Here is a 22,666-nt window from a genome sequence, read left to right as displayed (position 1 = left end):
CGATGTAGTGATGTCTGAAATCTAGATTGTTTGTGCTACATGCTAGTACCTAGTTATCCCTTAATTGGGGATGAGGACCCATTGGGGACCTAAAACCCGAATGGGGATGGGTATGGGATGAGTTTTGTACCCATGATGGGTATGGGGATGGGTATGGGGATGGATCAAACATGATGAGGATGGGTATGAGATGTTATAACCCGATGGGGAATTCCCCATTGACATCTCTAGTCATACCCAACGAATTAATGTGCTTAAATTTACTCCTGATGGCCGATGGATTGTTTCTGGTGGGGCTGATAACTCAGTGAAGGTAAAATTTTGAGCATGTCCGTTTAATCGTAATGCAAAGTATTCGAAGATCATAAAACCCAAAAATTAAGGCATCTTACAAATTACAGCATGATTGTTGAGATAGACAATCTCGTAATATCATGATATAAAATTTTACCACATATTTCCTGATCATTAAAATTTTGTTTAAAATATATTGCTAGGTCTGGGATTTGACGGCCGGAAAACTCATGCATAATTTTTGTCTTCATGAAGGTCCAGTCAACTGCTTAGATGTTCACCCCTATGAGTTTTTATTGGCTACAGGTAAATTTAGGTCCTATATACTCACACAGGATGTTGATTTACTAAAATAAGATTTCTATTATTTTTATTGAGGACCTATTACTCCCTCATGCTTCTTATTTGTACATCACCTGTAGATCTAAGTAACATATTCCATGTTGTCCTTTTCAAAACCTTTGCAGGTTCAGTTGATACGACTGTTAAATTTTGGGACCTTGAAACTTTTGAGTTGATCGGTTCTTCTGGACCCGAGGTACCATATCTATTTATAACGACTCACAAAATTAATTGTTCATATCCCTAGTTGAAGCTATTCTATGTTCAAAATCTGAATTAATATAGCCCTTGAAGGTCATATAGTGATCTGGAAAAAGTTGTTTTTGAGAATGCTACAGTTTTAAAAAGTTGTATTTAATCAATAGAATTTGGTCACATGCTTGAATTAAATGAAATATATTCAAACTAAGGTCTACCATTATGATTTTTTTTAAAACTATTATGAAGTTTCAACCGTAGTTTGTTTGCCACTCTGCCCAAGTATGATTCATTCCAAGGATTCAAGGAACGCATACATTCAGCATCAGTGTGCAGTTTTTTTGACTCTTCTGTAGACTATTGGCACTCTAAAGTCTAAAATAGATATATTGGTATGCACCTTTTGTCACTTTTCTTTAGACTGTTGCAAACCAGATAGTGGCACGTATACCTGCTGTATTTCAATTTGATGAAGAATCAAATGTTACTGTCCATTCTCTATATAGGTTTTCTTTTCCTAGGATATAATTAACCTTTTCTTGCTTAACGCAGAACAACCGAGAATACTTTGAGCTGGTACGGATTCTATCATTAATTTCTTCAAATCATCATATTTCTGGAATTTTTGTGTGGAAATGGATGACATGCTTTCTGTAAACAAAGTGCATGATCTGTAATCAGATAAACCAATTGCTTATTGTTGGTAAATGTCCTCAATTAGTAGTTAATGATTGGTTTTTCAGATATTATGGAGAGGTTACATAAAGATGGTATACTATCAAGGGCAAGCAAAGATGGTTATACTGAAAGGGAAATGTGCCTTTGGGCCATTTCTAAGTATTTTGGTGATTGAGTGCAAACACAAGTGCTTAAATGTGAAAATATGCCCAAGGATGAACAAAGTGCAAATCACAAGTTAAGGTATGTTTCTAAGCCTTAGTACATTGGTTTTGTGTACTAATATATTTGTCTAAGTGTTAGAAACAGATAGAAGAAGAGAAGAGAAGACTTGGCTGTGTACAGCCAAGGGGCTGCTTCGGTCTGAGGCACCGGACTGTCCGGTGGTGCACCGGACAGTGTCCGGTGGCGCACCGGACAGTGTCCGGTGCGCCAGGCTGCCTCGGCCGAAGAGGCCGCTCTCGGGTTTTTCTCCGGCGACTTCGGCTAAAATTCACCGGACTGTCCGGTGTGCACCGGACTGTCCGGTGAGCCAACGGTCGGCCGGGCCAACGGTCGGCCGCGCGATCGGCGCGCGACACGTGGCCGAGCCAACGGTCGGAAGGAAGCACCGGACTGTCCGGTGTGCACCGGACTGTCCGGTGCGCCAGATCTGCATCAGAAAGCAACGGTCGGATGAGCTTTTTATGGAAACGAATCAGGCACCGGACAGTATCCGGTGTGCACCGGACTGTCCGGTGCGCCCGACGACAGAAGGCAAGGATAGCCTTCCAGATGTGTTCTCAACGGCTCCTAGCTGCCTTGGGGCTATAAAAGGGACCCCTAGGCGCATGGAGGAGTACACCAAGCATTCCTACAACTCTTCTAAGCACCAAGACATCAATCTCACGCATTCGTTTCATTGTGATAGCATATAGAGCTCTTGTGGAGTTGTGAACTCTTTGTGTTGCGTTGCGAGCTCTTGTTGCGACTTGTGTGCGTGTTGTTGCTCTGATTTTCGAGTCTTGTGTGCGTTGCTCATTCCCACCTTACTCCGTATTTCTTTGTGAACTCAATTGTAAGGGCGAGAGACTCCAAGTTGTGGAGATTCCTCGCAAACGGGAAAAGATCAAAGGAAAGAAAAACACCGTGGTATTCAAGTTGATCATTGGATCACTTGAGAGGAGTTGAGTGCAACTCTCGTCCGTTGGGACGCCACAACGTGGAGTAGGCAAGTTTTGTACTTGGCCGAACCACGGGATAACCACCGTGTCAACTCTGTGATTGCTTTCTTGTGGTTATTGTGTTTTGACTCCTCTCTAGCCACTTGGCCATACCTGTGCTAACTCTTAACAAGTTTTTGTGGCTTAAGTTTTTGAAGTTTTACAGGATCACCTATTCACCCCCCCCCTCTAGGTGCTCTCAATTGGTATCAGAGCCGTTCTCTTCACAAAGGGACTTACCGCCCGAAGAGATGGATCCTAAGGGGAAAGGAATTGTGATCAACGACAAGGAGAAGGAGTCCTTCGTCAACGAGCCAAGGGATGACAAGTCCAACAACTCGGGCTCGGGACACAAGCGAAAAGATGGGAAGAAGAAGACAAGACACATCAAGGAGATCGTCTACTACGACAGCGATGAGTCCTCTTCTTCCCAAAAGGACGACGACAACGACTACAGGAAGACGGTTAATTCGAACTTCTCATTTGATTATTCTCGTATTCCACATAGTTCGAATTCGCATTTACTTTCCATTCCTCTTGGTAAACCTCCACATTTTGATGGGGAAGACTACGGATTTTGGAGTCACAAAATGCGTAGTCATTTATTCTCTCTCCATCCAAGCATATGGGAGATTGTAGAGAATGGAATGAAATTTGATAGCTCGGATAGCCCTATGTTTATCAATGAACAAATTCATAAAAATGCACAAGCTACTACTGTTCTCTTAGCATCTTTGTGCAGGGAAGAGTACAATAAGGTGAGCGGCTTGGACAATGCCAAGCAGATATGGGACACCCTCAAGATCTCTCACGAGGGGAACGACATCACCATGCTCACCAAGATGGAGTTGGTGGAGGGCGAGCTTGGACGATTCGCCATGATAAGGGGAGAAGAGCCAACTCAAACTTACAACCGGCTCAAGACCCTTGTCAACAAGATAAGGAGCTATGGAAGCACGCGGTGGACGGACCACGACGTCGTCCGCCTAATGCTAAGGTCCTTCACTGTTCTTGATCCTCATTTGGTGAATAATATTCGTGAGAATCCCAGGTACACCAAAATGTCGCCCGAAGAAATTCTTGGAAAATTTGTAAGCGGGCGGATGATGATCAAGGAGGCAAGGTACGTCGATGACGCGTTGAACGGTCCAATCCACGAGCCTCAACCCATTGCTCTCAAGGCATCAAGGAGCAAGGAGGCACTACCAAGCAAGGTGGCGCAAATTGAGGCGGCCGGGCTTAATGATGAAGAAATGGCTCTCATCATTAAGCGCTTCAAGACGGTGCTAAAGGGTCGCAATGGACAGCCGAGCAAGACTAAGACCAAGGGGAAGCGATCATGCTTCAAATGCGGTAAGCTAGGTCATTTTATTGCTAACTGTCCTGATAATGAAAGTGACCAGGAAAAGGGGAACAAAAGGGAGAAGAAGAAGCACTACAAGAAGGCAAAGGGCGAGGCGCATCTAGGCAAGGAGTGGGACTCGGATTGCTCCTCTTCCGACTCCGACAATGAAGGACTCGCCGCCACCGCCTTCAACAAATCAACCCTCTTCCCCAACGAGCGCCACACATGCCTTATGGCAAGGGAGAAGAAGGTATGTACTCGCAATTCTACCTATGCTTCTTCAAGTGAGGACGAATCTAGTGATGAGGATGAAGTAGATTATTCATGTTTGTTCAAGGGCTTAGATAGATCTAAGATAGACAAAATTAATGAATTAATTGATGCCTTGAATGAAAAGAATATACTGTTAGAAAAGCAAGAGGATTTGTTGTATGAAGAGCATGATAAATTTGTTGAGGCACAAAAATCCTATGCTTTAGAAGTTAAAAGAAATGAAATGCTTTCTTTTGAACTATCTACTTGTCATGAAACCATTTCTACTTTGAAAAGTGTAAACAATGATTTAAATGCTAAATTAGAAGTAGCAAATAAATCCAATTCTTGTGTAGAACATGTTGAAATTTGTACTAGGTGTAAAGATTTTGACGTTGATGCTTGTAGTGAACACCTAGTTTCTATTGCAAAGCTAAATAATGAAGTGGCTAGTCTTAATGTCCAACTTAAGACTAGCAAAAGTGATTTTGAAAAACTAAAATTTGCTAGGGATGCCTACACGGTTGGTAGACACCCCTCAATTAAGGATGGACTTGGCTTCAAGAGGGAAGCCAAGAACTTAACAAGCCATAAGGCTCCCATTCCCGCCAAGGAGAAAGGGAAGGCCCCTATGGCTACTAGTGCTAAAAGGAACCATGCATTTTTGTATCATGATAAAAGACAAACTAGAAATGTAAGTCATGATGTTTTTGATTCATATGTTTATGATTCTCATGCCATGTTTGCTCCTAGTTCCTCTTATGTGTATGATAGAAATGTTACTAGGAGAAATGTTGTTCCTAAAAGAAATGCTATTCATCATGTGCCTAGAAGGAATGTTATTCATGCTCCTAGGAAAGTAGTGAATGAACCTTCTACAATTTATTGTGCTTTGAATGCTTCATTTGCAATTTGTAGAAAGGATAGAAAAGTAATTGCTAGGAAGTTAGGGGCAAAATGCAAAGGTGATAAAACTTGCATTTGGGTCCCTAAGGAAATTGTGACTAACCTTGTAGGACCCAACAAGAGTTGGGTACCTAAGTCCCAAGCCTAAATTTGCCTTGCAGGTTTATGCATCCGGGGGTTCAAGCTGGATTATTGATAGCGGATGCACAAACCATATGACGGGGGAGAAGAAGATGTTCACCTCCTACGTCAAGAATAAGGATTCCCAAGATTCAATCATATTCGGTGATGGGAATCAAGGCAAGGTAAAAGGTTTAGGTAAAATTGCAATTTCTAATGAGCACTCCATATCTAATATATTTTTAGTAGAGAGTCTTGGATATAATTTGCTATCTGTTAGTCAATTATGTCATATGGGGTATAACTGTCTATTTACAAATGTAGATGTGTCTGTCTTTAGAAGAAGTGATGGTTCACTAGCTTTTAAGGGTGTATTAGACGGCAAACTTTATTTAGTTGATTTTGCAAAAGAAGAGGCCGGTCTAGATGCATGCTTAATAGCTAAGACTAGCATGGGCTGGCTGTGGCATCGCCGCTTAGCACATGTGGGGATGAAGAACCTTCACAAGCTTCTAAAGGGAGAACACGTGATAGGGTTGACTAACGTGCATTTCGAAAAAGATAGACCTTGTGCAGCTTGTCAAGCAGGTAAACAAGTGGGAGGAGCACATCACAGCAAGAACGTGATGACCACTTCAAGACCCCTGGAGCTGCTGCATATGGACCTCTTCGGACCTGTCGCCTATCTGAGCATAGGAGGGAGTAAGTATGGTCTAGTTATTGTAGATGATTTTTCCCGCTTCACTTGGGTGTTCTTTTTGCAGGATAAGTCTGAAACCCAAGGGACCCTCAAGCGCTTCCTCAGGAGAGCTCAAAATGAGTTTGAGCTCAAAGTGAAGAAGATAAGGAGCGACAACGGGTCCGAGTTCAAGAACCTTCAAGTGGAGGAGTTCCTTGAAGAGGAAGGGATCAAGCACGAGTTCTCCGCTCCCTACACACCACAGCAAAATGGTGTGGTAGAGAGGAAGAACAGGACGCTCATCGACATGGCGAGGACGATGCTAGGAGAGTTCAAGACCCCCGAGTGCTTTTGGACGGAAGCCGTTAACACTGCTTGCCACGCCATCAACAGGGTCTACCTTCATCGCCTCCTCAAGAAGACGTCATATGAGCTACTAACCGGTAACAAACCCAATGTATCGTACTTTCGTGTATTTGGGAGTAAATGCTACATTCTAGTGAAGAAGGGTAGAAATTCTAAGTTTGCTCCCAAAGCTGTAGAAGGGTTTTTATTAGGTTATGACTCAAATACAAAGGCGTATAGAGTCTTCAACAAATCATCGGGTTTGGTTGAAGTCTCTAGCGACGTTGTATTTGATGAGACTAATGGCTCTCCAAGAGAGCAAGTTGTTGAGTGTGATGATGTAGATGAAGAAGATGTTCCGACGGCCGCTATACGGACCATGGCGATTGGAGAAGTATGGCCACAGGAACAAGATGAACGAGATCAACCTTCTTCCTCAACTATGGTGCATACCCCAACCAAAGATGACGAACAGGTACCTCAAGTGGAGGCGCTTGATCAAGGGGGAGCACAAGATAATCAAGTGATGGAGGAAGAAGTGCAACCGGCACCTCCAACCCAAGTTCGAGCGATGATTCAAAGGGATCATCCCGTCGACCAAATTCTGGGTGACATTAGCAAGGGAGTAACTACTCGATCTCGATTAGTTAATTTTTGTGAGCATTACTCCTTTGTCTCTTCTATTGAGCCTTTCAGGGTAGAAGAGGCCTTGCTAGATCCGGACTGGGTGTTGGCCATGCAAGAGGAGTTAAACAACTTCAAGCGCAATGAAGTTTGGACACTGGTGCCTCGTCCTAAGCAAAATGTTGTGGGAACCAAGTGGGTGTTCCGCAACAAACAGGACGAGCACGGGGTGGTGACGAGGAACAAGGCTCGACTTGTGGCAAAAGGTTATGCCCAAGTCGCAGGTTTGGATTTCGAGGAGACCTTTGCTCCTGTGGCTAGGCTAGAGTCAATTCGAATCTTGCTAGCATATGCCGCTCACCATTCTTTCAGGTTGTACCAAATGGATGTGAAGAGCGCTTTCCTCAACGGGCCAATCAAGGAGGAGGTGTACGTGGAGCAACCCTCTGGCTTCGAGGATGAACGGTACCCCGACCATGTGTGTAAGCTCTCTAAGGCGCTCTATGGACTTAAGCAAGCCCCAAGAGCATGGTATGAATGCCTTAGAGACTTTTTACTTGCTAATGCTTTCAAGGTTGGGAAGGCCGATCCAACTCTTTTTACAAAGACATGTGATGGTGATTTGTTTGTGTGCCAAATTTATGTCGATGACATAATATTTGGTTCTACTAACCAAAAGTCTTGTGAAGAGTTTAGCAGGGTGATGACGCAGAAATTCGAGATGTCGATGATGGGCGAGTTGAACTACTTCCTTGGGTTCCAAGTGAAGCAACTCAAGGACGGCACCTTCATCTCCCAAACGAAGTACACGCAAGATCTGCTAAAGCGGTTTGGGATGAAGGACGCCAAGCCCGCAAAGACGCCGATGGGAACCGACGGACACACCGACCTCAACAAAGGAGGTAAGTCCGTTGATCAAAAAGCATACCGGTCAATGATAGGTTCTTTGCTTTACTTATGTGCTAGTAGACCGGATATTATGCTTAGCGTATGCATGTGTGCTAGATTTCAATCCGATCCTAAGGAATGTCACTTAGTGGCGGTGAAGCGAATTCTTAGATATTTGGTTGCTACGCCTTGCTTCGGGCTCTGGTATCCAAAGGGGTCTACCTTTGACTTAGTTGGATACTCAGACTCCGACTATGCTGGATGTAAGGTCGATAGGAAGAGTACATCGGGGACGTGCCAATTCTTAGGAAGGTCCCTGGTGTCATGGAATTCTAAGAAACAAACTTCCGTTGCCCTATCCACCGCTGAGGCCGAGTACGTTGCCGCAGGTCAGTGTTGCGCGCAACTACTTTGGATGAGGCAAACCCTCCGGGACTTTGGCTACAATCTGAGCAAAGTCCCACTCCTATGTGACAATGAGAGTGCTATCCGCATGGCGGAAAATCCTGTTGAACACAGCCGCACAAAGCACATAGACATCCGACATCACTTTTTGAGAGACCACCAGCAAAAGGGAGATATCGAAGTGTTTCATGTTAGCACCGAGAACCAGCTAGCCGATATCTTTACTAAGCCTCTAGACGAGAAGACCTTTTGCAGGTTGCGTAGTGAGCTAAATGTCTTAGATTCGCGGAACTTGGATTGAATTGTAGCATACATGTGTTTATGCATTTGATCAGGTTCATTCTGCATTTTGTTGCTTATTGTGGTGCTCAAGTTGTACAAACACTCCCTGGACCTCACAAGTCCGTTGCAAAGTGATGCACATGTTTAGGGGGAGATGTGTTACAACTTGACCCTTTGAGACTAACCATTTGCTTGAGTTTGCTTGATTTAGTCTCGAAGGTGAATTGAAAGGGAAAGGTGAACTTGGACCATGCAAGACTTCCACTGCACTCCGATGAGAGGGTAACTTATTCCAAGTTCATCTCTATGATCTTATTGCCTTTGTACTCTTCATTGACGATTTTGGTGAGGCAATGAGGTTAAAAGGGCCAAGATTGATCCCGTTTTGGTGCTTGATGCCAAAGGGGGAGAAAATAAAGGCCAAAGTGATAAATGGATCAGCTACCACTTGAGAGATTTTGAAAATAGGAGAATAGAGTTTTTGTTTTGTCAAAAGCTTTTATTGTCTCTTATTGACTCTATTGTCAGAAGTTGGCTTCTTGTGGGGAGAAGTGTTGATTATGGGAAATAGGGGGAGTTTTTGAAATCTTTGATCAATCTCTTTTGGAATGACTCTCTTTATACTTCATCATGTGTGTTTGACTTAGAGATAGAGATTTGAGTTTGATTTGCAAAAACAAACCAAGTGGTGGCAAAGGATGATCCATATATGACAAAATTGAATAAAACTCAAAGTTAGTTTTTATTTGAAGTGATTTTGCACTTGTTCTAGTTGCTTTATGTTGTGTTGGCATAAATCACCAAAAAGGGGGAGATTGAAAGGGAAATGTGCCTTTGGGCCATTTCTAAGTATTTTGGTGATTGAGTGCAAACACAAGTGCTTAAATGTGAAAATATGCCCAAGGATGAACAAAGTGCAAATCACAAGTTAAGGTATGTTTCTAAGCCTTAGTACATTGGTTTTGTGTACTAATATATTTGTCTAAGTGTTAGAAACAGATAGAAGAAGAGAAGAGAAGACTTGGCTGTGTACAGCCAAGGGGCTGCTTCGGTCTGAGGCACCGGACTGTCCGGTGGTGCACCGGACAGTGTCCGGTGCGCCAGGCTGCCTCGGCCGAAGAGGCCGCTCTCGGGTTTTTCTCCGGCGACTTCGGCTAAAATTCACCGGACTGTCCGGTGTGCACCGGACTGTCCGGTGAGCCAACGGTCGGCCGGGCCAACGGTCGGCCGCGCGATCGGCGCGCGACACGTGGCCGAGCCAACGGTCGGAAGGAAGCACCGGACTGTCCGGTGTGCACCGGACTGTCCGGTGCGCCAGATCTGCATCAGAAAGCAACGGTCGGATGAGCTTTTTATGGAAACGAATCAGGCACCGGACAGTGTCCGGTGTGCACCGGACTGTCCGGTGCGCCCGACGACAGAAGGCAAGGATAGCCTTCCAGATGTGTTCTCAACGGCTCCTAGCTGCCTTGGGGCTATAAAAGGGACCCCTAGGCGCATGGAGGAGTACACCAAGCATTCCTACAACTCTTCTAAGCACCAAGACATCAATCTCACGCATTCGTTTCATTGTGATAGCATATAGAGCTCTTGTGGAGTTGTGAACTCTTTGTGTTGCGTTGCGAGCTCTTGTTGCGACTTGTGTGCGTGTTGTTGCTCTGATTTTCGAGTCTTGTGTGTGTTGCTCATTCCCACCTTACTCCGTATTTCTTTGTGAACTCAATTGTAAGGGCGAGAGACTCCAAGTTGTGGAGATTCCTCGCAAACGGGAAAAGATCAAAGGAAAGAAAAACACCGTGGTATTCAAGTTGATCATTGGATCACTTGAGAGGAGTTGAGTGCAACTCTCGTCCGTTGGGACGCCACAACGTGGAGTAGGCAAGTTTTGTACTTGGCCGAACCACGGGATAACCACCGTGTCAACTCTGTGATTGCTTTCTTGTGGTTATTGTGTTTTGACTCCTCTCTAGCCACTTGGCCATACCTGTGCTAACTCTTAACAAGTTTTTGTGGCTTAAGTTTTTGAAGTTTTACAGGATCACCTATTCACCCCCCCCTCTAGGTGCTCTCATATACAGTTAACCAGGTCAGCCCCTTCATATTCTGAAGCAAATTAACAATTTTCTTTTCATTTCAGCTAGGTTCTGTTGGCAGGAAATAAAATCAGTCCTTCCTTCCTCGCTCATGTTGACGTCTTAAATTAGTAGTTAATGATTGATTTTTTCAGATATTATGGAGAGGCTACATAAAGATGGTATACTATCAAGGGCAAGCAAAGATGGTTATACAGTTAATCAGGTCAGCGCCTTCAGAGCAAAATAACAGTAGGGATATCTGCTACACGAATGACTACATGTCTCAATGGGATTAGTTCACTGCATAGATCGAACCAATTGCTTCAAGGGTTCCAAACATGATTGACATCAGGTGAGTTTACACATGCCGCACCACAACTAATCCTTCTTCAGCGGGATCCACCATCGATTTTGGTCGCGCGCCAATCAATCGGTGGAGGCTATTGGAATCTAATGGCTGAGTCCTACGCTGTCCTTGTTCTTCCCCGCGACGGCCACCTAGATCCTCCTCGTCTAACCTCTCCTTTCTCATTTTTAGGCCTTGCACTGTATCTGCAGCAAAGAGAAGGATTCGAGGTTACTCCATTCGGAGGAGCAAGGTAAGCCGACTGCCTCTGTATCCGTCTGTGCTATGCTCTAGGTTGGGATTAGTTCTGACCTGCAAATTTGCCCCCCTTGCTGTTAATTTTTGTCTTATATGAGGTCAAAAGAAAGGGAATAAGGGATGCTATCAGACGGCGTGAAATCGTTACTCAGGGCTGTCTGTATGATTGTAAATTAATAGCACAAATACTAATATAAATTTCTCTACAAAATTGTAAGTTTGTTTTGATCATGATTTTCATGGATGTTCTGGTGTAAATTTAGTCTTGATCCCATGTAGCAGCAGCACATGAAGGAAGGATCTGATGCTGCTATCTTTGTTTGCTCCGCATAGTGCTCTCACTGCTATGCAAGTGCTTTCACTGTGTCCCCTTCGGCCTGTTGCGTCTGTCTTTCTCCTCTTCACTTCAAGCCTTGTCCCTTCCTGATTTGACAATTTTGTTTTAATGATGGACTGCCCACTGGTGTGGTGACTACATCCGCTACGAAGGCTAGACCGCTAGAAGATAGGGAGGTGTCTGTTACACAGATTCTGTATACCATAGTGAATTGATGATTGAGAGACTATGCACGAGGCATGCAAATTAACAAGACTCATACAAGCGTTGAACAATGTGCTGATGATGATCAGAGACACAAGAGCGGCACATGATCAGGTCTTAACATGTTTAGCTTCCGAACAGGCTTTTCTCTAGATCCCCAAGGAAGAAGATCCAGTCAGATATGTGTCGCTGTTCATCCCCAACGTACATAAGTTATCAATGGTATTATATGTTCCCGTTGCAACGCACGGGCACACACCTAGTAATCTATATGTTCATTTACTGTTAAGTATAAAAAAGTTGAAGCTTAAGGTGGGCTAAAACAGTCATTTCATATGTCTACTTGTTGGATCGGTCTGGTCCACCCAACTCCCATCCTCCGACTCATCCTTTCTGAGACTGCCCGAGCCACGTCCTCGCTGCCGCTTGATGCCACCCCTTTCTGGACACGAGACGTCGTCCGACCCTGACACCTTCCACGTGCTCCCGCCCCGTCCGTCGTTGTCGCTACGTCAACCCTTTTGGTAAACCTAATCTCACTCGTCGCGACGATCCGTCCGGACAGCCCCGGACAGCCAGTGAGCTTGGCGAACCAGCGAGACATACATGACTCTCAACAGGAGACGTCGCCTAAACCTGGCCCTTCCTAATGCTCCCACCCTTCGAGGAGATCAGCATTCAACAAGGTAGACATGATTTTGATTTGGTCAACTATAACTTAGTGGTATGTTTGTTTCCTTTATTTATATTTATTTTTTCTTCCTTGAGCTTGCATTGTATTGCGTATTGATACGAAACTCGAATTTCACGCAACACTAGTTTTTTTTACATTATTGTTTAATTTTGTCATACGGTCTTCTTAGCCTCTCATAATTATTCTGGTCCTGCGTCCGCCCCTCCTTAGCGCGACTCGTTGTGATTTGATGTTTCCCTTATTCGTTATTAATTGTTGACAAGTATTACGAGAGAACTCAGGTCGTCAACCAGAAGGGAGCGAGGTCTAAACAGCGTGTGCTGTGCTAGCTGCAAACATTGCTGTCTACATCGTGCGATCTCCATGGCGTGTGCTAAATATCCAATATATCATACCTGATTAAACTAACTAGTATTTTGCTGAATGCAATAGTAATGTGTGAGCACTCCATCGGAAGCCCGTCAATTAGTTTGACTCGATTTGCTTGACCAGACTTGGGCCTAGCAGCTAGCTAGTGTACTGATCGATCAGTAGTCCTAATTAATACTGTACTTGAAGGATTCACACACACGCTGCAATGCTCATCAACCTTTTGCACACATGATGATGATGAGTGGGAACTTCCTTTGTTTTTTCTTTGGCACATTTTGATGAGGTATATAAAACATCAGGGGCAAGCAAGATTTTGGCCGAGAAGCTATCACATTTCTATAGAGTAGCTAGCGGAGGCCAAAAATTTTTTATAACAGCATGCATGTTGCAGAATTTTACATGCATCTTGGCTGCTATATCCCAGAAACATGTGTGGTACAACAGTTGTAGCGTTAGGTAGGTCTGCTCAGCATGACTAGTTCAGTTCCTAGCTCAGATATATCAATTAGTGAGAAGAACATTTAACTTTTTATCTTCTTGTATGACTAAGGTAAGAAGCGTAGTTTTTTCCCCCTATTAGGACTAGTTTGAGAACCTCAGTTTTCTAAGAGATTTTCATTTTCCCAAGCTAATGAAAACCACTTGAAAAAATAAGGTTCTCAAACTAGCACGTCATCTTGCATTGGTAAATACTTTTTTTTTTGAAAGGAAGCGGCAAAAGACTTGCCTCTTCAATATATTAGAAGAGAAATAGATAACAGACTTCAGAAGACGGAGCAAAAGAAAAAAAAATGAAAGGAAGAAAAAACAAATACTAACTCAATCTAACATACACTGCAACTCCCAATTTGATCTTTCACCAATTGCGTAACCTGGATAGCAGATCTTTGAAGTCTCTGAAAGATTCTGTTATTTCTTTCCAACCATATATTCCACCAAAAGGAGATGATGAGTCCATCGAAAATCTTCTTTGACTCCTTGCAGCAACGGTTCCTTAATCTCTTCCACCAATCATACAACGAGCCGAGGTTAGGAACGCCACTTAGAAATGACAGATTGGCCCAAGATAGGATCATGTTCCAAACCTCTACAGAAAACGGGCAGTCTTTGCCTAAATGAGGCATACTTTCTTGTGATAAGTTGCAAAGACAACAAATTGGATTGCAAGGCCATCCCCGCTTTTGTAGGTTGTCCGCAGTCAGAATTCTGTTATGCAACATGGTCCACGCGAAAAAAACGACATTTTGGCTCAATTCTCGCTTTCCAGATAGGAGAAATTTTGATTTTACAAAAATTCGTTGCGAACTGAATTTTGTATGCACTACTTGAACTATAACTCCCATCCGTCGTCCACCTCCATAAAATAGTATCGTCGAGATCATTGAGTTCATGAGTGCTGTTGATACCTTGCCAGAGGGAAATGAATTCTTTTATCTCATCCTCATGTGTGTAAGGAGAACAAAAGTGCATCCAACGATTGTTTGTAAGGGCTTGGCACACTGAGATATTTTTCCTCTTTGCTTTCTTGAATAAGGTTGGCGCAATGTTCTTTGGGGCCTGACCCTGAATCCAGCTTGATCTCCAGAAATCAGCCATTTTGCCATCACCAATTGTTACAATCGTAGATGCATTAAATAGATCGACATCTGCTTTATCACAAGGTAATTGCAACCCAGTCCATGCTTTGTCTCTATTCGTCCATCGTAGCCATAGCCATCTAAGCCTTAACGCTCTTGCAAAGCGCTCTAGATCGAGTATGCCAAGACCTCCCTTATTCTTTGGCAAACAAGTTGTAGCCCAATTTATCAGGCAATGACCCCCACTACATGAATCCAAATTTTCTCCTTTCCAAAGGAAGTTCCTTCTTATCTTGTCAATCCTTTTAAGTAACCATTTCTGAGCTGGGAAAACAGTTAGAAGATAAATCGGTTGCGCTGTCAACACAGATTTAACCAAGGTTTCCCTTCCTGCCTTTGAAAGAAGCCTACCTTTCCACCCAGCAAGCCTTTTATTTATTTTCTCAATTAGAGGTTGAAACTCTATTCTTTTAATATTCCTGAAGTGAAGCGGTAGCCCGAGATACTTGCCAGGGAAGTTAGAGTACTTGCCTGGAAAAACTTCCATTAAATTTGACCATAAAGATTCAGGGTAACGTATTGGGAAAATCTCTGTTTTCTCAAAATTGATTTTTAGACCTGAACACCATTCGAAAGCTTCTAGAATTCTTTTTAGAACTTTGAGATCTAGTTTGTCTGCTCTAACAAACACCCCCGCATCGTCTGCATAAAGAGAACAACGAAACTTTGCCCCATTGGGTAATACCTGGCCCAGTAGCCCCTCATGAGCTGCCCTTTCAATCATTCGTTGTAGGGGATCCATTGCGAGGATGAAGAGAAAAGGCGATAGTGGGTCCCCCTGACGCACCCCTCTCATGTGCTTGATTTCTTTGGTTTGCTGACCATTAATGATGATTTTGGATGAAGATGATCCAAGGATGGTAGCAATCCAATCTCTCCATTTTTGGGTGAAGCCTAGGGCTTTTAAGACGTCTAGAAGATATGCCCAATTAAGAGAGTCAAAAGCTTTTGATATGTCTAGCTTGACAAATAGGGCTGCTTGTTTGCTCTTGTGAAGTTTTTTAATCACTTTCTGGACGTAGAGGAAGTTATCATGAATTGATCGCTTTTGAATGAAGGCATTTTGGGTAGTGGAGACAATTTCATTCATACGCGGCGCCAGCCTTGTTGCCATTATTTTGGTTATAATCTTCATACAACTATTGATAAGGCTGATTGGTCTAAATAGATCTATCCTGTCAGGGTTCTCCCTTTTTGGTAGAAGAACAATATTTGCCTCATTGACCAAATGCAAATTTTTGCATTTATGATGATAAAAATCATTGATCGCTTTGGAAAGGTCTTCTCTAATCACCTCAAAACATTCCTTGTAGAAAAGCCCTATAAAACCATCAGGTCCAGGCGCTTTCTCTGAATGCATGCCCATAACCGCATTCCTAATCTCATCATCATTGATCATGGTGTCCAACTCGGATAACTCAAAAGGCGAGTAGCCTAGATTTTCCCAACGAACAACACTAGTCCTCCCGCCTCTAGTGCCAAGGATCTCTAGGAAATGTCTATGAGCCTCTTGTAGCTTATCTTCCTGACTAGTTAACAGGCAGTCTCCACAATTCAAGGATCGGATAAAGTTTTTTCTTTTTCTGTGATTGGCCATCAAATGAAAAAATTTTGTGTTTGCATCACCCAACCGCACCCAGGTCTGTCTGGAATGTTGTCTAGCAATAGATAGTTGGATGCCTGCAAGGCCAAGAATTTTGATTTTTAGCCTTCTCCTGAAGTCCAGTTCCTCACTAGAAAGTGTTCTATTTTCCTGTGCCTTTTCCAGCATGGTAAGGACAATCTTAATGATAGCCAATTGCACTTTGATGTTACCGACCGTGCGTCGTCTCCAAGCTTTAAGAGCTTTGGCCGTGCGGACCATTTTAACATGTAACCGAAGAATGGCATCAGAGGAGTTAACTGTGGTCGCCCAAGCTTGTTGTACTACATCTTTGAACCCGTCAATGTGAACCCAGTAGGATTCAAAACGGAACCCCTTATAGAAAATACAAGGAGAGTGGCCCTGCATTAATAACGGAGAGTGGTCTGAAGTCATGGAACACAATGCCTGCAAATTAGCCGCTGGATAGAGCCCATGCCACGCAGTAGTTGCCATCAATCTATCAATCCTAGACATCGTAGGATCATCCTGTTCATTTGACCAAGTGAACTTTTTACCAATAAGGTCCAGTTCTAGGAGCTGTAGGGCGTCAATAGTTTGGTTGAACTTCCTCATTACTCTTTTGTTGATTGCTCCCTTATTTTTTTCCCTCACTCTCCTTATCATGTTGAAGTCTCCTAAAATCAGCCATTCAGGTTTCATCAGGTTAGAGATGGAACACAACTCAGATAGAAAACACATTTTTTCGTTCTCCTGCTGGGGGCCATAAACAGCCGTGAGGTCCCAAACCACATCCTCCAATCTAGAGCTCACTCGAACTGATAATGAGTAGGTTGAAGCGTAAGTAACTGGAGTAATATCAAAAAAGTCCTCATCACAAGCAATAAGAATTCCACCCGATGCTCCAATAGAGGGCAAGTGCGCAGTCTGCTTGGCAAGTTTGTAACCCACAGTGTCCTTTAATAAATCGTTAGTCCAGTTCATAATTTTTGTCTCTTGAAGACAAACTAAAGTTGCGTGCGTAGAAAGAATTGTTTGCCTCACACTTTCTCGCTTAGCGGGATCATTCAGACCTCTCACATTCCAAGAAAAAATACAGCAATTTGTATTCATTGGATAGTAACCATTTCTCCACTTGAACAGACATTGCCACATAAAGGCGATAACATAATTAACATCTGATGCCGACTAGCAGCCATGATCACCATCAATATTGAAGAACAGAAACACATGACCCACAACACACAATTTAGTTCCAGCCATAAAATAGAACGATACAGATGAGTGGGGGTCGAGATCCAACAGGACCACCAAATGTCAAGCAGCAGCCAAAAGTCTGGCAAAAGAGGCTGCAGCACACCATGCTCTACCCCTAGACAAGAGGAAAGTAGGAACAACTTCAGACACATAATATAAAAACTGGAAACCACTGATAACTCCAACACGATGAGCATCTCATATTCCCGAAGCAGCCTTGATTATGGGAGCCTTAAGTGGCGCCACTTTGCAGCCCCTGAGCTTGCTCCCTTTCTTCCCCTTCCCTTGATTTGCCAGCTCCATAATTGCCTCCATCTGATCCTTGCTGAGAGGTCTTGAGAAAAGGCCTTCAATCTGTTCAAAAGAGTTTACATGGTTATTGGAGGTCGACGCACTTGAACCTTGATATTGTATGGCTGCAGAATTATTTAACTTGGCAATGAGAATTTCCTGTGCTTTGGAAATGGCGTCACGGCTACCCCCCACGTTTAATCTTTGTTTTGCTGCCAGTCTGCTACTCGAGCGTTTACCAGGTGTGCCAGCATTTATAGTTACATTAGCATCTAGATTATCTGACCCCCCAAGAACTGGTGATGTGGCAAGTGTGTTGCTGTTCGGAGGGGACAGGATGAGGGGCGGCTCTGGTGTGTTTGTGATTGATTCAATGAAAATCTGCAACCTATCATTTGAGTTCAGCTGATTTTCTAGTGACCGAGGGGTGGAATGTGTTGATGATTCGTGGCCAATAGGTGGAACCTCATTACTAGGTAAAAAGCATTGTCGATCTTCATTAGTAACAACATTCCTTTGACTGTTTGGTTCAGAATTGGAAAAATTGGACTCGACTTGCACATTCTGGATACATAAATTTCCTTGGATTGTTTCATTTGCAAGATGACTACCACTAATAATAGGGACTGGAGCAGAATCTGTCCCCCTAGTCGACCATGAATGGATTAAAGCATTAACAGAATTTGATGCAATTGGGACAGATACCTTGGGATGTGCAGAACATTGGTATTCCTCCATAGCTTGAGTGCCAAGATCCATACCTCCCAGTGAAATGGAATTTTCAGCAGAGATGCGCCCTTTAGAAACATCTGTAGGCCAGATAGCAGTGATGACAGGATCTGCAAAAGAGACCTTTTTGTTCTTTATCTTGGGAATCCAGCGCCCTGGCTGCCCCATCCCCATCCCCCTACGCCGGAAAGGAGTGGATGGCCTGTATCTTCCACTCGAGCTGTAGCAGTCCTCCACACCACCACGGCATCGCGAGGAACGCGCCCACCCAGAGAGGCTACGCTGCCGACGAGTGTCCTGATGCCTATGCTGGTGAAAATCTTCATCATCATCATGGTCCCAGTCCCGACGCATGGTCTCCCTGCCTCTGAACTCCACTGAACGCTCCCGCTTTTCACCAGCAGAGTCAGAAACACCATAGCTCCACACGAACTCTCTGCGAGGCTTCCGATTCATAGGCCCACCCCTAGTGTTCCTCCCATGAATGAGGCAGAGATCCTCAACCACTTCAATATGGTTGCGAAGCGTGTACACATGGCCTTTTTTCAGATCTGTCGGTTCAGCATGGTGAGCACCCACAAGAGGCAGAGGGGTGCTTATAGGTGGTAATTCAGAGTCGGGTTCAGACACCGTTAGCCACACCTCCTTAGGGATTTCACAGGGGTCAGAGCACCATGCCCAAAGGTCAAAAGAACGGGTACGCTCTCTACGCCTAGAGCGCTCCTGAACATAATGAATAGTGCAGCTCCTGCCTAAGGCCCTTGATGCCACCTCCTCACCCCAGCAGTGAACAGGAATCCCTTCCACCCGGACCTTAACTCTAAACTCCCAACTGGTCTTTCTAGCATAGCTCTCTTCTGACCAGTCACCGAAATGAAACTCACGCCCACGATAAGAAACTGATCTTCTATCAATAGCCCATTGCTTGGTTCTTGCATCAGGAAAGATAATGAAAAACTGTTCTGGGAAATGTTTGACAAGTTGATACTGACCATGGCAGAGATTGAACTTCTCTCTCAGCATGTCTCCTGCCACAATGGTGTCAACCTCATGGCTATTTCCATCGAATGAGCACACCACCGCCTTGCTGATGAGATCATCCCTGCGACGACGGATTGAACCAGTCGCCGAAATTGCACAGAAGGCGCGCGACGGTCTTGCCCTTGGGTCACCTGGGTAGCGAGCCTCCATGTTCTGGCCCTCCTGAGCTGCACGGAGGTAGGATTTGTTGTGTTGAACTGGAGAAAAGTTGAGCACAGGTTCAGGGGCCTGTTTCTGTTCCTTAAGAAGAGAGTTGAGTTGTCGCTGGTGCTGTTGGCGCCTGGAGTTGACATTGCTGGTGTACTGCATTGAATGCTGCACTGGTTCAGGTTGGGGAGGAGTTGAATTGTGCCTGCTTCTGTAGTAAATTCCTGGGCATGCCCTAGCCCTATGGCCAAAATGTAGGCACTGCCAGCATCGAGTAGGCTCCGAGCAACGAAAAGCGAAGTGATCTGGCGAGAGGCAGTTGTAGCATTTACCCTGAAGCTTTGTCTTGAAGGTGCTGGTACCTTTCGTGTCATGTTGCTGCTGAGACGGAGATCTCTTAAGATTTTCAACAGTCTTGCGCCACCAGAATTTAGGCCTCACCACACTCCATCCACCTTCTTCCAGTACCGGGGCGTCAGCCTTGTGCTGACCGAAATGAAGTCGGCCGTAACTTCTCAGGTCATGTCCGCCGTCCACAGCCAGCTGATGTGAAGTAGCATTGCTCGCATTGAAATTGAAATCAACTTCATTGCAGTCAGGCGCCGGCGAGCTGCCCACTGCCCATTTCCTCTTCTCTGAGACCGGGATTCGGGCCGGTGCCAACAGATCTACAGGATCTCCGATTGAAGATGTCTCTGAATAAAACTTCCTTGTTGATTTTGGCGCTGAAGCTGACGCAGCAAGCAGAGACGTGCCATCAGCAGTTGCGGCATGCTTCTGCAGATCCAAATCTGACGGAACTTTGTCTCTGCGGGACTGAAAAACATGGGGCAAAGCATCCTTGATCTGCTCCTGCAAGCAAAAATCCCCCTTTGTAGGGCTTACCGTGAGGGGGAAACTATGGGAGTTCCCCTCCCCAGCTTCCAAACCAGATGTTGAGGCGATTGTGAGGACGGGGGTGGCTGCAGCGGCGATGCCGCCGGAGGATGGGGCTGGAGCTGGAGCTGGAGCGGTGGGCAGAACTGCGGGGCGGGATATCTGGCGGGTGGCGGCAGAGGAAGATCGGCGGCCCAAGGCGAGCGAGCGGCGGCGGAGCGCCGCACGGGAGCGCGAGCGCATTCTAAACCCTGCATTGGTAAATACTAGGAGCCAAGGAAGTTAAGGGCGCCAATCCGTCGTCACAGCTGGTCAAACTATTGATGCTGATGATGCTGTCTCCTCCACCTTCTCTTGAGGTTGTTTATGTCGATTGTTCTCCTCATCAGCATCAGCATCCAGTGCACTGTTCACCTTGCCACACGTTGCAACCTTTGTCTCCTTGCTCTTGCCCCAGAGCACACTGTAAAGTCCACCAACCAGCAGGATCCCCCCAACAATACTGCGTGGCACAACACAACAAGCTAGAGCAATGAACAACACTCAAAGAAGATAGATGCGAGGCGAGGCGAGCTAGGAATTGGTTTCACAATTACGTACCTGCCGAGGTGCACAATCTCGCCCAGGAAGAAGGAGGACGAGAATATTGTGAAGACGAAGCAGAGCGGGGTCCAGACGGCGAAGAAGACGGGGCCTTTCAGCTCCACGCACCATGCTTGCAGGTAGTAGGTCACCCCGGTGACCAGGAGCCCCTGTCAGATTAGATTAATTACATTGTTCATGCATGCATTCCTTCCACCATCCCATAGTACCAGGCTATCGATCGATCTAACAAGTCATTGGTACGTACGGTGTAGAGGACGGCGAGCAAGCTGACGTCGAGCCGGAGACTCCACCGGGAGAAGTCCCTCTCCGCCACGACGGCGACGACGAACGACTGCAGGGCGCTGAAGACGCACTGCGCCACCGTGACGAGCATCTTGCTGGGGCACTCCCTGAGCAGCCTGGCCTGCAGCAGGATCCAGAGCGACCACGCCATGTTGGCCAGCACCATGAGGAACGTGCCCTTGACCCACGTCGCCGTCCTGCCGCTCGCAGCAGCAGCAGCTGGTGCTGGACTGCTAGTCGCGAAGGCGCGGTGGCGGTTGACGGGGCTGAGCGCCGGCCCGGCGTAGAAGGCGATGGCGAGGACTCCGGCCAGGCAGAGCGACACGCCGGCCAGCTTGGCTACGCCCGACGCGCTCCTCGGCCTCACCGCCTCCATCTTGAGCAGCAGCGCGAAGCAGAAGGTGACGACCGGCATGGCGTTGGTTGCCGCGGACGCCACGGTCGCCGACGTGAACTTGAGGCTCACGTTGTACAGGTTCAGGCTGAATGTGATCCTAACGTTGTTGCTATTAGTTAGTTAGGTTTAGGTGCTGCTAGCTAATAGTAATAAGTTTGTTTTTTTTAAGTTAATAAGGGGCTGTACGTGTTAATTAATATATTACCCGATTAATGCTAACAAGAAGAGCTTCAGAAGCAGCCATGGCGACAGCATGGTTCTCGCATTTTTCCTGCGAGTTAAAATCAAGCAATCAGTCTCAGACGTCGATCAAGGCTAGCTGATAAGGTTAGGTTAGGTAAGGTATAGTACCTTTCGAGGACAAGTGCGATCGGCAGGAGGAGGAGCGACGCGGCGGCCTGGCGGTAGAAGATGAAGACGTAGGTGTTGATGCCATGGTTGAAGGCCGCCTTGGAGACGACGAACATGCCGGCGTAGATGAGCTGGACGACAATGGCGATCACGTAAGGCTTCTTTGCCTCCATGTCCACCATGACTGACGACACTGCCTGCCTGCTTGTCAGGGACTGATATAGATTTTACGGTGTTGTGTGGATGCAGGGACTGACGACTGAGTTAGTATAGTACGTGCGTGTAGCTGCCTTGTCATCAGGTACACACTACGCACATCGTATATAGAATGAATAATTAGGCAGCTAGCTAGATTGCTAAGCCATCAGCAGCTAGCCAGCTGCTATTAAATTATATACATATCACGAGCCTATTATATGTAGTCCACGAGTGCGATCGAGCCTAGTTAGTGGTCAAATTAACCTAGGTAGCTCACTAAGACTTGAAAGATTCAAACGCGGTAGCTAATTAGTGTTCGGTATCTGTGTCCATGCGTATATATATGTATCCACGGTTTAAGGGGCGTGCATTCATACACAAGTAAGTGAAACTCTTGTCTCATGT

General features: G+C 45.3%; 3 protein-coding genes across 3 annotated transcripts; 1 reads left to right on the top strand and 2 right to left on the bottom strand.

The window, feature by feature from the left end:
• Positions 1–516: 516 nt before the first annotated feature.
• Positions 517–10,884, top strand: LOC103635980 (katanin p80 WD40 repeat-containing subunit B1 homolog). The gene is made up of 6 exons (XM_020543323.1): positions 517–600; positions 762–832; positions 1,387–1,410; positions 1,578–1,634; positions 10,633–10,646; positions 10,788–10,884. Exons 1-6 carry the CDS (start codon positions 525–527, stop codon positions 10,807–10,809), a joined length of 264 nt encoding a protein of 87 aa, XP_020398912.1. The 5' UTR covers positions 517–524; the 3' UTR covers positions 10,810–10,884.
• Positions 10,885–16,680: 5,796 nt separating this feature from the next.
• Positions 16,681–20,670, bottom strand: LOC103637323 (uncharacterized). Its single transcript, XM_008659541.3, has 2 exons — positions 18,340–20,670; positions 16,681–17,697 (listed from the first exon to the last, which is right to left on the bottom strand). The coding sequence occupies exons 1-2, from the start codon at positions 20,668–20,670 to the stop codon at positions 17,542–17,544; spliced, it is 2,487 nt and encodes an 828-aa protein (XP_008657763.1). The 3' UTR covers positions 16,681–17,541.
• A 69-nt stretch (positions 20,671–20,739) lies between these two features.
• LOC103635978 (WAT1-related protein At5g64700) lies at positions 20,740–22,236 on the bottom strand. The gene is made up of 5 exons (XM_008658341.2): positions 22,064–22,236; positions 21,918–21,983; positions 21,278–21,809; positions 21,028–21,179; positions 20,740–20,929 (listed from the first exon to the last, which is right to left on the bottom strand). Exons 1-5 carry the CDS (start codon positions 22,234–22,236, stop codon positions 20,740–20,742), a joined length of 1,113 nt encoding a protein of 370 aa, XP_008656563.2.
• Between the last annotated feature and the right edge of the window lie 430 nt (positions 22,237–22,666).

Source organism: Zea mays, chromosome 8 (genome assembly GCF_902167145.1).
Source record: "Zea mays cultivar B73 chromosome 8, Zm-B73-REFERENCE-NAM-5.0, whole genome shotgun sequence".
In the NCBI taxonomy this organism is placed as follows: Eukaryota; Viridiplantae; Streptophyta; class Magnoliopsida; order Poales; family Poaceae; genus Zea; species Zea mays.
Note: the sequence above shows the minus strand (reverse complement) of the source record. Positions and strands in the feature narration are given on the sequence as shown.

Excerpts from the sequence above, each read along its gene's own strand:
- LOC103635980 (XM_020543323.1), top strand. The coding sequence starts at position 525 with ATGCATAATTTTTGTCTTCATGAAGGTCCAGTCAACTGCTTAGATGTT. Across the intron at positions 833-1,386 it reads TCGGTTCTTCTGGACCCGAG|AACAACCGAGAATACTTTGA; the intron begins GTACCATATCTA and ends TGCTTAACGCAG. Across the intron at positions 1,411-1,577 it reads ACCGAGAATACTTTGAGCTG|ATATTATGGAGAGGTTACAT; the intron begins GTACGGATTCTA and ends TTGGTTTTTCAG.
- LOC103637323 (XM_008659541.3), bottom strand. The coding sequence starts at position 20,670 with ATGCGCTCGCGCTCCCGTGCGGCGCTCCGCCGCCGCTCGCTCGCCTTG. Across the intron at positions 17,698-18,339 it reads AATGTTCTGCACATCCCAAG|ATTGAAGGCCTTTTCTCAAG; the intron begins GTATCTGTCCCA and ends TCTTTTGAACAG.
- LOC103635978 (XM_008658341.2), bottom strand. The coding sequence starts at position 22,236 with ATGGAGGCAAAGAAGCCTTACGTGATCGCCATTGTCGTCCAGCTCATC. Across the intron at positions 21,984-22,063 it reads ATCGCACTTGTCCTCGAAAG|GAAAAATGCGAGAACCATGC; the intron begins GTACTATACCTT and ends TTTAACTCGCAG. Across the intron at positions 21,180-21,277 it reads TGCTCGCCGTCCTCTACACC|GGGCTCCTGGTCACCGGGGT; the intron begins GTACGTACCAAT and ends CTAATCTGACAG.